The sequence below is a fragment of the Typopeltis vanoorti genome, chromosome 6, assembly GCF_054136105.1.
Source record: "Typopeltis vanoorti isolate ZY-2024b chromosome 6, IOZ_Tvanoo_1.0, whole genome shotgun sequence".
In the NCBI taxonomy this organism is placed as follows: Eukaryota; Metazoa; Arthropoda; class Arachnida; order Uropygi; family Thelyphonidae; genus Typopeltis; species Typopeltis vanoorti.
The window spans coordinates 161,296,662-161,310,383 of NC_143554.1; the positions used below are offsets into that span (position 1 = coordinate 161,296,662).

General features: G+C 34.2%; 1 protein-coding gene across 4 annotated transcripts in view; it reads left to right on the forward strand.

Moving 5' to 3' along the window:
- LOC150106171 (uncharacterized) overlaps positions 1 to 13,722 on the forward strand; it is a 338,533-nt gene that overhangs the window by 238,293 nt on the left and 86,518 nt on the right. For all 4 annotated transcript variants that reach the window (XM_090393901.1, XM_090393900.1, XM_090393903.1 and 1 more), the window contains 3 exons: positions 1,815 to 1,904; positions 2,654 to 2,783; positions 12,137 to 12,230. In XM_090393901.1, coding sequence (XP_090250027.1) covers positions 1,815 to 1,904; positions 2,654 to 2,783; positions 12,137 to 12,230 — 314 coding nt within the window. The remainder of the gene's footprint in view (positions 1 to 1,814; positions 1,905 to 2,653; positions 2,784 to 12,136; positions 12,231 to 13,722) is intronic.

The following is a 13,722-nucleotide window of genomic DNA, read 5'->3' on the forward strand; positions in this document are numbered from 1 at the left end:
ACCGCAATTACGACAAGGTCTTGTTGTAATTGCGGTCATTGTATAGTGTTGTGCTGTTGGAGATTTTCAAACTTATTTTGAAAGTGTGCTAGAATTTTGTTTAACTAGTCTGTTGATTACACCATGTTGTTTATAGTCTTGCATATTGTGACAAACTGTTTTTGTGCTCTGAAGATGCTGGTTATAACACCAGCAAAATATCAGCAGTAAGTTAATAAATTAATTATTTACTTATTTTTCTGTGTTCTAATATATACTATTAAAAAATAAACAACATGCATGACGAACACATAAGTCTGTCCACACTTTTGAGCATATATATTATACTGAGTTTCTGGGAAATATGGTGAGTTGATTTGAAATGAAGGTAGCGTCTGGTGTGTGTTGGTTTCGGGTAGACTGTTAGTTTGATATGTCCATCTGCCAGTTTCTTGATAAGGGTATCCAAAAATGGTAGTTGATTATCTTTTTCCAGTTCCAAAGTGAATTGTCTTTTTTGATGAAAAAAATTAATTTTGGTTAAAAAGTCCAAAAGAGATTTTTTTTGTGTCCCTCCATATTATGAAGATATCATCTACATGCTCCACCACACTAAAGGTTTTGGATCTGATTTTGAGAGGATGTCTGTTTCTAGCTTTTCCTTGAACAGATCAGCACAGGGTGGTGAAAGGGGACTGTCCATAGTTAAGCTTAGTTGCTCACATACCGTTTCATTCCATTTAAAATAATTAGATTTAAGGCAATGACAAAAAGGTAAACCATATCTTCAGAGTTTTTTTTCTCTTACCATTATGAGCTCTGAAGAAGCTAGACAGCCCCATCGGCGAAACTTGTTGGTATTAGATGTTTATAAATCATGGTCAATTAAAGATCAATATATATTTCATTTTAGGGATAAGGTTTAGTTTTTCCTATTCAGTCTTCTGTATGAAATTATCAAGAGATAAGTGAACAGTGGATTTCTTCTCTTCATAAAACTCCTTAATAACAGGCTAAAAGCATCTATTTCTCTTTTGAATTTGATCTTGATTTTGAAGACATTAGGATCCATCCTACAGTTGTTTTGTCCACCTTTATATTGATATTAAAAACATCTTTAAAATGTCTTTTCCTGAAATTTTTTCAGGGAAAAGCATTAAATTACAGAAACATATCACAGAAGCATCAAGTTGAAGATTGTTGCATGCTCATGTAGCGTTAAAAAGATAATTGTCAGATAAGTACCAGATAAAGATTTTTTTTCTTTATACTTCTCATCTCTCATTCATTCACAGTCATGACTGAAAATATTTCCAGTCATGACTGTGCACTACCCTAGTGCACGCAAACACCAAAAGTTATGCTATGTATTTTTATTCATACACTTTCATATCTGTTCATTGGTGAGGAAGACATGTGCATGTAATACATAGGTTGTCTGCCTTGTAAATGACTGTTAGGTGGTGGTGCATGAGTGATGTATGCACAGTAAAAATTTTATAACTTTTTTTTTTCATACTCTGTCAGGATAATTGGCATAAGTCAGAATTTATTTAAGTCAGGGACTGCTTGTATTTGTTTCTTTGTTTCTATTCATATTAATGTAGTGTAATGTTTGCATTTTTAAATATTTCATAAATATTAACTTTGAATTTTCTAGAAAATTCTTAAGTATAGTTACCTGTTTTAACTGTAAAGTTTGCAAAGATTTTACTGTGTGTCTTGTTGGGGAATATTTCACACTGAATTACTCAAATTTGAACTCTCATATTCAGTGCAGAGCTAAGGACTTTATTTCTTATTGTGTGTATTATAACTTTCTTATCCTTAAATAGGAGAAAAACACAAGGAAAAAGCTTTCTGAGTTTATACCAAGAAGAGCTTCATCCAGAATAGAACAAAAGAAACTTCTGAAAGAAGAAGAGGTAAGGGAAGGGAGGGGACTTAGAAAATTAATTTAAGCTGAAATTTCTTTGAATATAGCTGCTTTTTTTTTGGGAGGGGAGGGATTGTTTATCATTATTTAGATAAGTAATTGCAAATATATTTTCAATAGTGATGATATCAGTTATAATACCAAATCAAAAATGAGTTGCCTTGAAGCCTATCTTTAGCAAATTATATTTGTACCACTTTTCAGTTTGTCTGATTATCAGATTTACCCTATAATCTTTCGACAGTAGATATATGACTTTTGTTAGCATTGATCAAATGTTTTGTCTGCGCATAATTTGTAGGATAATTTAGCTTTTCTTTGAGTTTATCTCATCAAATATTCAGCCCATTCCACAAATTAAAATCTGGCCAACTTTTTATTTTTGGACTGGGTGAATGCATCCAGTTGCTCTTATTTCTGTTCTATCAAAGTTTAAAGGTCAAGCTTCTATATCATCTGGATGCCCACCAGCTAATTATTGACCAGTAGTATGGATTCGGCCACTCTAGATTCACATCTGATCTAGCATTCACCACCCACTTCTGGGCTTATACCATGGGAGGGTTTAAAGAAACTCAAGTGATAGCTCTTCATTTTTCTACATCTTGCATCATTTAAATATTGGTATTTATTAATCATAAGTGGAATTATTCGAATTTTTTGACAATGTAAAAAGTCATGCAATTAATTTTAACCAATATGTATGTATAATTTTTTATTTATTTTTTTTATTTCAAGGATCGTCTGTCTGCTATTGCAGAAGCAGAACAGATCCAGCAAAAGACAGAGGAAGAGGAAAGAAAAAAGGAGGAGGAACAGAAAGAAAGAAAAGAATTAGAGATTAAAGAAAGAGCAAAACGAGCTGAAGGTTATTTCTGTTTTTAAATTAATAAAGTGTTTATGCATTATTTGAAAAAATTCCACTGTGTATTTAAGGAATGCATTAAGAGCTTAATTTTATTTAATTTTCATTAAGCACTTGATGTTTAAGGAATCTGCATTAAGAGCTTAATGTAAAAATCAAACTAGAATTTGGTATTTGCACAATCTTACTTGCCTTTATTCTTAATGATTTTTTCTCCAACAACAAAATTTCTAAACTCTTTTGTCAGTCGTACAAGACAGATCTCAAGCCACATGTGGACAAGTGATCAAAGAAAGGAATCTGTTAATGTACTCATTAGTTTAGGATTGTATGCAATGGGGAAAAACCATAAGATAAAGATATCCAAAAGATTAAAAAAAAACAAAAAAACTTTAATGCCTCTTTATTCCATATAGGAATAAAGAGGCATTAAAGTTCAGGGATATGAGGCCATTTTAGCTCTGTTCAGTTTTTGGAGACTGAGGGGAGGTTCAGTCTCATCTGTAGTCATTCAGAGATAGGAGCTGAAGACTGTCACTAATTTTTAAGCATTGTCCTGTGAAGAGATTGCAGACAGACAAGTACCAGCATGTGTTCCCTAACATAATGTTATTGCCTGAGATTCTATGGTTGATTTTCTTGACTTTAATGGATAAAAATCCAAATGTCTAGAGAATGTTAGTGTTGACTAGCAGCTGCCCATGTTCATACATAATTAGAGAGAAGTAGAGGAATTGTGGTCAGTTCAGTAAAGCAGCATCCATAGAAATAGCTATAGAAGAGACATAATGCAGAAACAGTGACCATGGGAAAGCAATTTGTAATGAATCGGTGAGAAAAGGTTAAGCAAATAGCTCTTTTATTGATTATAATCCAGATATAAGAGGCTTAAAGTAGGCAACTGAAATCTGGATGTCATCCAGATTTAAGTTACTTAAAGGGTGCAGGGAAAATATTTCAGGCCTTGGCTAGAGGGAACAGAACAAGGGATCATCCCTGGAAGTTGAATAAAGGTGTGGTTAGTAGCTGTGTATAAGCACTAGATTTTTTGCTTAGAGAGTTGTGAACGAGTGGAATGGGTTGTCAAAGTAGTTGTGAATGCTTTTTCTGTTAATGGGTTCAAGGAGAAGTATGATAGATTGTGTGAATAGATTGGGTCTCGTCTCCTGTGATGAGTCTTCGGACTCCATGCAGGTGCCCATATAATAATAATGATGATGATCTAGCATTCTGAAGTAGTTTTTTGGGAACCTCTACTGATGTTGAGAGAGCAGTATTCTAAAATTGAGTGGCTTTGGAATTTATAAAATATTAAGAGTTGAGCAGAAAAAGAATAATATTTAGAATAAAATAAGAATACCAAGCTTTGCGGAGCATGTCAATATGATGCGTTTATACCAGGATTGGTGATTGGAACATTATCAAAAGGGGGCATGGATACCCAAAATAAAGCAAGGTTGTGTTTTGGAGGCATTCATATTTACTAATTGGGATTTAGCCGACCAAATTGTATTCTTATTGGTTAAACCAAAATATAGAATGATGGTACAACATGACAAAATTTCATGCCGGCTGGGGCGTCGCCCGGTTAAACAAGGCTCCGTTGTTTTCACCAGGGAACCAGAGCGAACAGCGAAAAGTCAGCTACTGGAACAAATCTGAAAATAAACCCCAACTCAACATCACCAGAGTTAAAGATCGGTACTCTCAACGTAAGAAGCCTGAATGGCAAAGAAATGGAGCTAGCTGAGGAATTAGATAAGTACCAGATCGACATAATAGGGGGTGACTGAAACAAAAAAGACCAAAACTGGTGAGATCTTTCTGAGCAATAAATACAAAATGTTATATTCAGGCAATGACAATCAAGGAAAAGAAGGAGTAGCCATAATATTCAACACAAAATACGAGGCTAATCTTCTTGAATGGCACTCAGTCTCAAGTAGAGTAATGTGGGAAAATATGAGAATGGGGAACTGGACAATGAGACTTATTTGTGCATATGGTCCCACAGAAGGTTCTACTAAGGTAGAAGTGGAGGAATTTTTTGAGGCTTTAGAAAAAGCAGCTAACTATGAAAAATGAAAAGTCGGTCCTTGTTGGGGATCTAAATAGCAGAGTAGGAAATGATTGTGAGACACAAAAATATTTTGGGAAAATTTGGAGAAAAGAGCAAAGCTAATAATAATGGCAAATATCTGTTGGATTTCTGCTCAGGACATGGACTGGTTATTACTAACGCCATGTTCCAACATAAAAGTGTGAACAAATTCACATGGAGAGAAGAGGCTAGGAATAAGAAAAGTCTGATTGACTATGTTATTGTTGATAGTGATATTTTCTCCCTGGTGCAGGACACCTGAGTGTACAGAGGATTTGAAATTGGAGGTGATCATTATTTAGTCTTGAGCAGAATAAAATTGAATTTCATATTGAAAAGAATAACATGTAAGAAAGTTTTAAAGCGAATAAAAGTTGAGCAGCTCTCAGATGTGAGCTGTAGACTAAAATACACAAAGATTATTGAAGAAAAAACGAAAGAGTTTGAGAACAGGAATCAAACCTTGGAGATTCAGTGGAAAAGGAGAAGAGAAAAGGAAAAGAAGAAAGCATACCAAAAGTTCCTGTCAAATAAGTCAGCTTGTGCTCTTAGAGAATATAGAGACAAATGCAAGAATGCTAAACACCGTGTAAAACTAGCTAAACAAAAGTCATGGGAGGACTTTGGCAAGAATATAGAAAATAAATATCAAGAAGGTGGCAAAATATTCTGGAGGTTGTTGAAGAAGCTTAAGAATGGAGGAAAGAGTGCTATAAAAGGAATTAGAGATGATAAAGGTGACATGAAAACGGGAGAAAAAGATATCCTTGAAGTATGGAGTAATTACTTTGAAAAACTGCTGAATGAAACAAGCAGTGATGACAGCACAGTGATAAAAAAACACTGACCAGGCATGCAGTCAGGAATACATATCCATACTTGAAATAGAAAAAGCCATCAAAGGCTTGAAATGTGGAAAGGCAGCAGGAGTAGATGATATTCGACCAGAAATGCTGAAGTATGGTGAAATAAGAGTCTTACAGTGGCTGCACTGCATAGTTCAGAAATCCTGGACAGAGGGACGAATTCCCGATGATTGGAGTAGAGCTCTCATAGTACCCATATATAAAAAGGGAAATAAAATTGCATGTGAGAATTACAGAGGTATTTCCCTACTGAGTGTTCCTGGCAAGATCTCTGCAAGTATACTTCAGAAACGGTTGAGAAGAATTGTGGAAGAAAAGCTTGGTGAAGAACAAGCTGGATTCAGGCCAAATAGAGGTTGTCAGGATCAGATCTTCACTTTATGACAAATAGTCGAGAAAGCATGGGAATATAACAAAGATCTGTATTTAAGTTTTGTCGATCTGGAAAAGGCATATGACAAGGTGCCAAGAGAGAAGCTATTCAATACTCTGCAGTTATATGGTGTCAATGGGGCATTATATCAAGCAATACTTAGTCTTTATTTGAGTTGTAAGTCAGCAGTTAGAATTGAAGGAAGTACAGGAAGATGGTTTAATGTTAAATCTGGTGTGAGACAAGGATGGACATTATCCCCTCTGTTATTCATTATCTATATGGATCACATTATGAAGGAAAGTGGTATTAAACATGATATCAAAATTGGAGATGTTAATGTCAGCTCTTTGCTTTATGCGGATGATGTTATACTTCTAAATAAATCCGCTACAAGTCTGCAAGATTCTCTGACTAAATTGAATAGCTGTTGTAATAGATATGGTATGAAGGTCAGCAATAAAAAGACAAAGACAATGAAAATAGGCAGAATCATTGAAAATGTCAACTGTGTTGTGAATGGAGAACCTGTGGAACAAGTAAAATATTTCAGCTATTTAGGCACGATTTTTACTGAAGATGGTAAATTAAATATAGACATAGACAACAGAATCAGCAAAGCTAGTATGGTGGGAAGTCAATTGAATAAATTCATATGGAATAAGAGAGAAATTAGTCAGAACACTAAATTAGCTGTATACAAGACAGTGTTCAAACCAGTTTTAACTTATGGATCTGAGAGCTGGGTCAGAAGTAAAACACTTGACCACAGACTAGAGACCGCAGATATGAGAGTCCTGAGAAAGATTATAGGCGTGAACAGATGGCATCAATGGCAATATCATATTAAAAACGAGGATATTAGGAAAGAACTTGACATTGTCAGCATCCAGGAATGCGTTAGCAGAGCTAATCTCAGATGGTATGGTCACTTAAACAGAATGGGCGAAGAAAGATTAGCAAAACAAGTGTTCTCTGCCAGTTTGGCAGCAAAACGACCCAGAGGAAGACCAAGATATAGGTGGATTGATACGGTACAAAGTGCTTTAGATGATAGAAATATAAGATCTGATAATGTTGGAGTGTTGACAAGTAACAGACTGATTTGGAGGAAAATTGTAGATAGGAAATTAATAATGATGTAATTTTTTCATGTAGTACTATCATATCCTGTACACCCCTTGAGGGTACATTGCAGGAATTTGATGATGATCTTACTCCAATTGAGAATGGTGAAGATTAGTGTTTAAGGCATTAACCATACATTTTGAAGCTTGTTATCTGAGCACTGTATTGTGATAGCCTTGGGATACTCTGGCATTGATGGAAAAATCAGACGGTAGTGAATCATCCACTATGACATGCAGTAGCGACTAGAGCAAAGCTGACAATCTACTCACAAACGGTAGGAGGGAGACGCAATATGGCAGCTTAGAAAGAATGCCGTGATGTGAAACATGAGCTGATGCCTTTGGAAATATCATGATTGACCATTTGATTTTCCATTCTTCAAATCTTTTGTGGCCTGTGTCGAAAGGTGAGTATGGTTAGTGATGAGGTCTTTCTGGAACGAGAATAGTGAAATCCATATTAGTGATTGCACATTATCTAATCAATTCAGTTTTTCCATTTTTTGAGAGTATTCAGGTGAGGGTAATGGGACCAATACTTTGGTGGCTGACTTATCTTTAGTTATAGGATCAAGCTGGATGAAAGCTTGTTTCTATGTTATTGGACAAATTCCAGACAAATCTGGAATTATTTTTTTGATGTCCTTCTGATGAAAAATCAGATAAAGAATACTGTGGATGGTTTGTGGAATAGGAATGATAAAATTTGCTTTGGTCATTGAAATAGAGTTGGAAGACATTCCAGTCATACCTGACAGTCTTATGAATTTTGCAGATCTTTAGTGGGATGTTGCTACTCTTCTATCAAGATTGAGAGTGGAGCAGAAACATAGTAGGGCAGAAGTTTGTCCAGATGACTTGGCAATGGGCTAGAAGGCTCAACTGCCATTTGAACAGAGGAAGCATTTGGTCTCTTGTTCAAATGGTAGTCAAAGGTTACTGCATTTGACTACGATGTCCTTGCAATATCTGCTGTAGTATAATCTGGGTGAGAGACTAGAGTTTTTAACTCGGCCATTGAATGTATACTACATTTTTACCTTGGACTGTTTGACATATTTGTTGAAAAACCAATGTTTGGATAAGGGTTGATAATTCTGAGTGGAATGAAGAATAGCCATTCATCCAAGCAAGATTAGTTTTGTTATTTGAGTAAATGCTAGCCTGGTTGGCTGAATGGTTACTTATTTGCTGTCTAACCAAAGGGCTGAGGATTAGGGTTAGAATTCCGCTGTGGGTGTGGATGTTTGTGAGTGTCTTTAGATCGCCTAGTGTGAGGCCACCACTCTGCTTATTGGAGACCTTGAAAAAGTTTCATGTTTGGTCTCTAGAGTAGGGTTTCTAGACTAAGTAAACAAATAAATTAAAAATACAAAAAAAAAATATATATAAATAAATATATAAATTGATAACAAAAAACTTTAGCCTGCCCATGGTACAAAATGTACTACAGGTTTGCAAATAACCATTCATGGGTAGGAATAACATAAAAGAAACATTGGACAGAGCTATGATCAGGTACTAAGAGGAATAAATTAAGCATATGTGTGAAAAATAGTTCACGTATGTTAAAAGATTTTAATCCTGATGTGAAAGCCAAATTGTGTGAATTTATGCTTCACTTCTTGTTTTTGTTGATGCTATGAAAACAGCATCAACAAAATTACTTTGTTTTGTCAGTGTAAAATTCTCTGACAGCAGATAATTGCAATATCTTAATTCTTTCATCTATTCTTTTAATATATACTAGGGGGCTCAGCCCCCTGACATCTACGGCGCCCAATCTCCCCGTGTTCTGGACTGGTAGGCCGGTTCTCCTTGAATTCTGATGACTCGAATTTTGAAGACTCGACACTCAGGGTAGCCCCTGAGTTTCAAAATGTTTCACATAACTTGACAAAAACGTTACAGCCTACACCTGTTTCCAAATTCAGCTTATCATTTTATAGTGTAGAGTAGATTTAATTTTTTTTTTTTCTTTTTTAGTTCTTGCTGATGGATACTATTTTATGAATGATGTGAAAAAAGCAACTTAAGGAGTAGTAGGGACATGCTGAGACCATCTGCTCTCATGGCAGTTGCATGGCATTGACATGTCCCTATGCCATTTATACTTTGCCTTCATCAAGGCATGAACTGATAGCAGGATTATTCACTACTTAGTTGGGAAGCCTCCTTTCCATTATAATCAGTTACAATCCCATGGTATTATTTAGTTATCTTTTGGAACTGCTCTAATGCAAGTCTTGGTTGCTACCTGAACTGCTTAGAACAGCAGATCAGAGTTGCTAATTTGATGTCTGGTTTGAATGCACTGTGAGATATAGCCAAAGTGACTCAGAATTTGGTAGACATGTTTAGTGCAATTTTTTGTTTATTTTGTGGCATGTTGTCGTGTAAGTTTAGCACTTTACTCATAAATCATCTGCCTGAGGCAAGTTTGAGGCTACTATGAACAGCAGATTTTTAGTCCAACCTGTTTGTAGCCGAGTTATTTAAATTTCTGTAAAAGCTCAGACCACTTATACTCTGATACTGTATAAAATGTGTATCAATGATTTAGTTGGACTGTATAAAATTTTATGCTTTATCAATTCTGTTCATCTCTGCTATATAAATTTTAATTTTATTTGTGAAGCATTCTAGTTATGTATTTCAAGTACATTAATGGCATGTGCAAATTTAACTTATAAATATCCAGGTAAAAGAGTGTAATAATTAGCTTTTATTATAATTGTCAAATGGTCTTTGGGAGTAAATAACATAATAGATGTGTTCTAAGAAAAGGTTTTTACTTTTGCATAAGCTACAGAAATAGTTTTGGTCAGATAAGAAATTTATTAGTATAAGCTAACCACCATTAGTGATTTTCTCAAAAAATGAAAATTTGCACAAATACAGTCTTAAATTAAATAGTCACGACTCGCTATAGAAAATCCTTTGTTAAATTTACTCACTTGAACAAACTGCTGAAAAGTTTCATCCAAATCCTCCCAGGAATCAAAAGATTAATTTATTATAGTGGAAAGTTTTTGCTATTTACTTTATAATGGTATTGATGCTGTGGGGATTATAGCTTGCCTATAGTTATTAATAAATTAATGAGCAAGTTATTTTGTGGTTTCCATTGTATTTTATTTTATTATACATACATATTTGCAGAGAATATAGTAATTTTTATTACTGCAGATATTTCAACCAGAAACTAACTGGTCATCAGTGCATCAGCATAATCACAAGGTGAAGCTCCAAAAAAAATGTTAATCCTATTTACAGAGCTAAGTCAAGTGCCAGATGCCACCTAGTGAGTGATTACAATAAAATAATATTACAATTAAGGCCCAGATTTAAAATTAAGTAATTTGGAATGAAATGAAATTTAATTAGATAATGAAATGACATGGGAATTTCAAATGCATCTTGGACTCTTACAAGCCCATTGCCCAAAACCCAGAACATGTATGGTAAGTCCTCCCATTTAATATATCACAAGTATCTGTGAGACAATTGCTAAGATCCTGAAAAGATAATTTAGTTCCTACATTTTTCCCTATCAACAAAATCTTCTCTTGATTACCAACTACAAAAGATAAACAGTCCACCCCCTCTTCTCTCTTTCTCCCATAGTGTTTACCAAGTTCATTGTGAGTGCCTCTACTTGAAAAACAACTACAAGAACACCGGTCTTATAATAATAACAATAGACTTGAAAAGTCTGGCCTTGCTCAACATGCAGTGGACATTGACCACAATATCGTTTGGTCCAGTACTAGACTTTTACATTGGTGCAGATTTAAGTTTGAGTGGTTATTTAAAGGGAGTTCTGAAACATTTCTACACTGCCTAAATTTAAATCAGAAATGACTTTCTATTTCCAGGATTTGGGAGAATCATAAATGGCAAGTAATACTGTCTCTCTTCCCCATTTTAATTATTATTTTTTTGAAAATTAAATATAAGTGCCACACTAGTGTAATTGGAAGAATGATGGTACATTGCTCCCTTTGATTGTTAAAGTTTAATTCTCATCATGACAAGAGAATTCTGAGTATTTCACTTTTTTTTTAAAGTGAAGGTGAGTTAGATGATATCATATGGCGATAGCAGGGTCCCCCCCCCCAGAAAAACTTGAGTTTCTCATCCTGCATACAGACAAATTGGTTGTGAGAACACACTTAATTTGCAGACAAAAAATACTAGTGGTGGTGATGATAGGCAGTAGCTGGTTAATCTTAGTAGTAGTAGTGTTGTAATTGGGGAATTGTGTAGTAGGAGACACAGCGAGAAGTAGCTAGCAGAATAGAGTAGAATACCCTCCCGCAGTGAGTCCTTGAACTCACGGTTGGTCGTGGGAGTCATGTAATAATAATGTAATATAATACTGTCATTTCATTATTTAATTAAATTATATTTTATTTCAGATCACTTAATTTTAAATGTGGGCCTTAATTGTAATCTTGTTTTATTGTAATCACCCACTAGGTGGCATTGTGGCTCAGCTCTGAAAATAGGATTAATGTTCTTTGTTATAGCTTGACCTTGTGATTATGCTGATGCACTGATGATGACCAGTTTCTGGTTGAATATTTGCAGTAATAAAATTACTTATTCTTGTGAATATGTATGTATATTTAATAAAAGTTACAATGGCAGAAGTTCCATTAAAAATTAGTTTCCATTGTAATTTGAAATTAATACATGATTGTAGATATTAGTTTTGAATAACTAATCTGTATTATTAAAGAAAAAATTTCTTTCCTTGTTTTCATTAATGAAAAGCTTTTAGTGAATTTTCTACAAAAAAAGCATTTAATTTAAGCATACATTAGGATAAATCAGTTTCATGTAATTGAAAACAATTTAAATTGGTTCATTTTCTTTAATAGAAAGAAGTGTAAGACCCAAGTTTCAAGAGCAAAAATCAGAATTTTTGCCTGACTTCTGTGAAGCTGATCAAAAAGAACTTGACACTTGCTTTGAGTAAGTTTTAAAATACTTTGAATTGTAATTCTGATCAGTTACCTCCAGTTGGCTAGGGAATACACCTAATTTACAGACAAAAATATATTACAACAAATATATATATTGGTTCAATGGGGTTACATCTACACTTAATGATTATAAGCCTATGAATGATAACTTTTAAAGATCAAACTAAATCTTATCTTCATAATTGTGTAAAATATGTAAAACACTAATGTCTTTCATTGAAAAGTTTCTTGCTGTGATGCAGATCACCACTATAGAACAATTGACTCGCTATAGCAAACACCATTATATCAAACTTGCTTGGTACAACAAACCACTGAAATGTCCTGATGAAAATTCTCATAGGCCATAATCTTAACCAAAGATAAATTCAGTGTAATGTCCTGTTCATCTTTTCAAGTTATCTATAGAGATGAACTCAAATTTGCCAGGGTAACATCCCACTTTTCCTGGTATTTTTTCCTGAAAAGTTTTCTTAATAAACCTTTTTTTTTTTTAAGTCATTAATAATTAAAAATATTCATTTCAATCTTTGTTATTGTGTTGTTAAAATTTCCATTAATTTTATTTTCCATCTCATCTTAATGTTTCATATTTTCTTATCTGACGTTGGTAAACAGTGAAATAATATCAACTAATTATGTGTGAACTTTTTAAGATATGGTTTTGTAATATTTTTTTTAGGCGAACAAAATTTTTAACAAAGGAGGGAGAATTATTTGTGAGTGGGACCAGTAATTTAGCTAAATGTTTAGCAAGTTTATATGTGTGGTTCTCAAACTCAAGCCTTTTCATGTTAAAACACCTGTTGGGTGTTTTACCATGAAAAGGCTATTCTTTTGGATTAGTAGGATCACAATCTATGATTTGGTATGTAGACTGATCTTGTCAAAGTATGTGCATTTTGCTTTTGTATTCAGCTAAATTCATCACCACAGTTGCATTACCTTTTTGTCTCCTTTAGTTATTACAATATTGATATTATAGTATAGCTCTTTTAGAGCAATGATTTCCTTATGTGGGATGTTATTTTTGGGAGGCTTAGAATGGATTAGAATGTTGGTCACATCTAAATGAATGTTATTGGCTATCACTGGAGCAGGTTGTATATTCTCTTTTCAATGGAAGCCATTATTTTGACTTTTGGAACTTGCTTGGGCGTAATGGTAAAGTTATGTCCTCGATTTAATGTGCTAACAGCTTCACCAATTAGGGCTACTGTTGATAAATTGACAACGATGCAATCTTCTAATTGTGGTTGTTTCTTAACACCACAATGTTGGAGGATTCCAAATTTTTTCTATTGCGAGTTTTTCACTTGAATGAATTTTTGGTCTGCTTTTGCTTTGAAGATACTGACAAGAATAGCCCACAGTTCAAGCAGTTTGTTGTGTAAAGTGTTGATAGTTGCATTCATTTTTGAGAGCTCCGTAAAGTAGTACTAATCTGTTCATTCAATAGTGCTGGGCTTTGGCTGAATAGG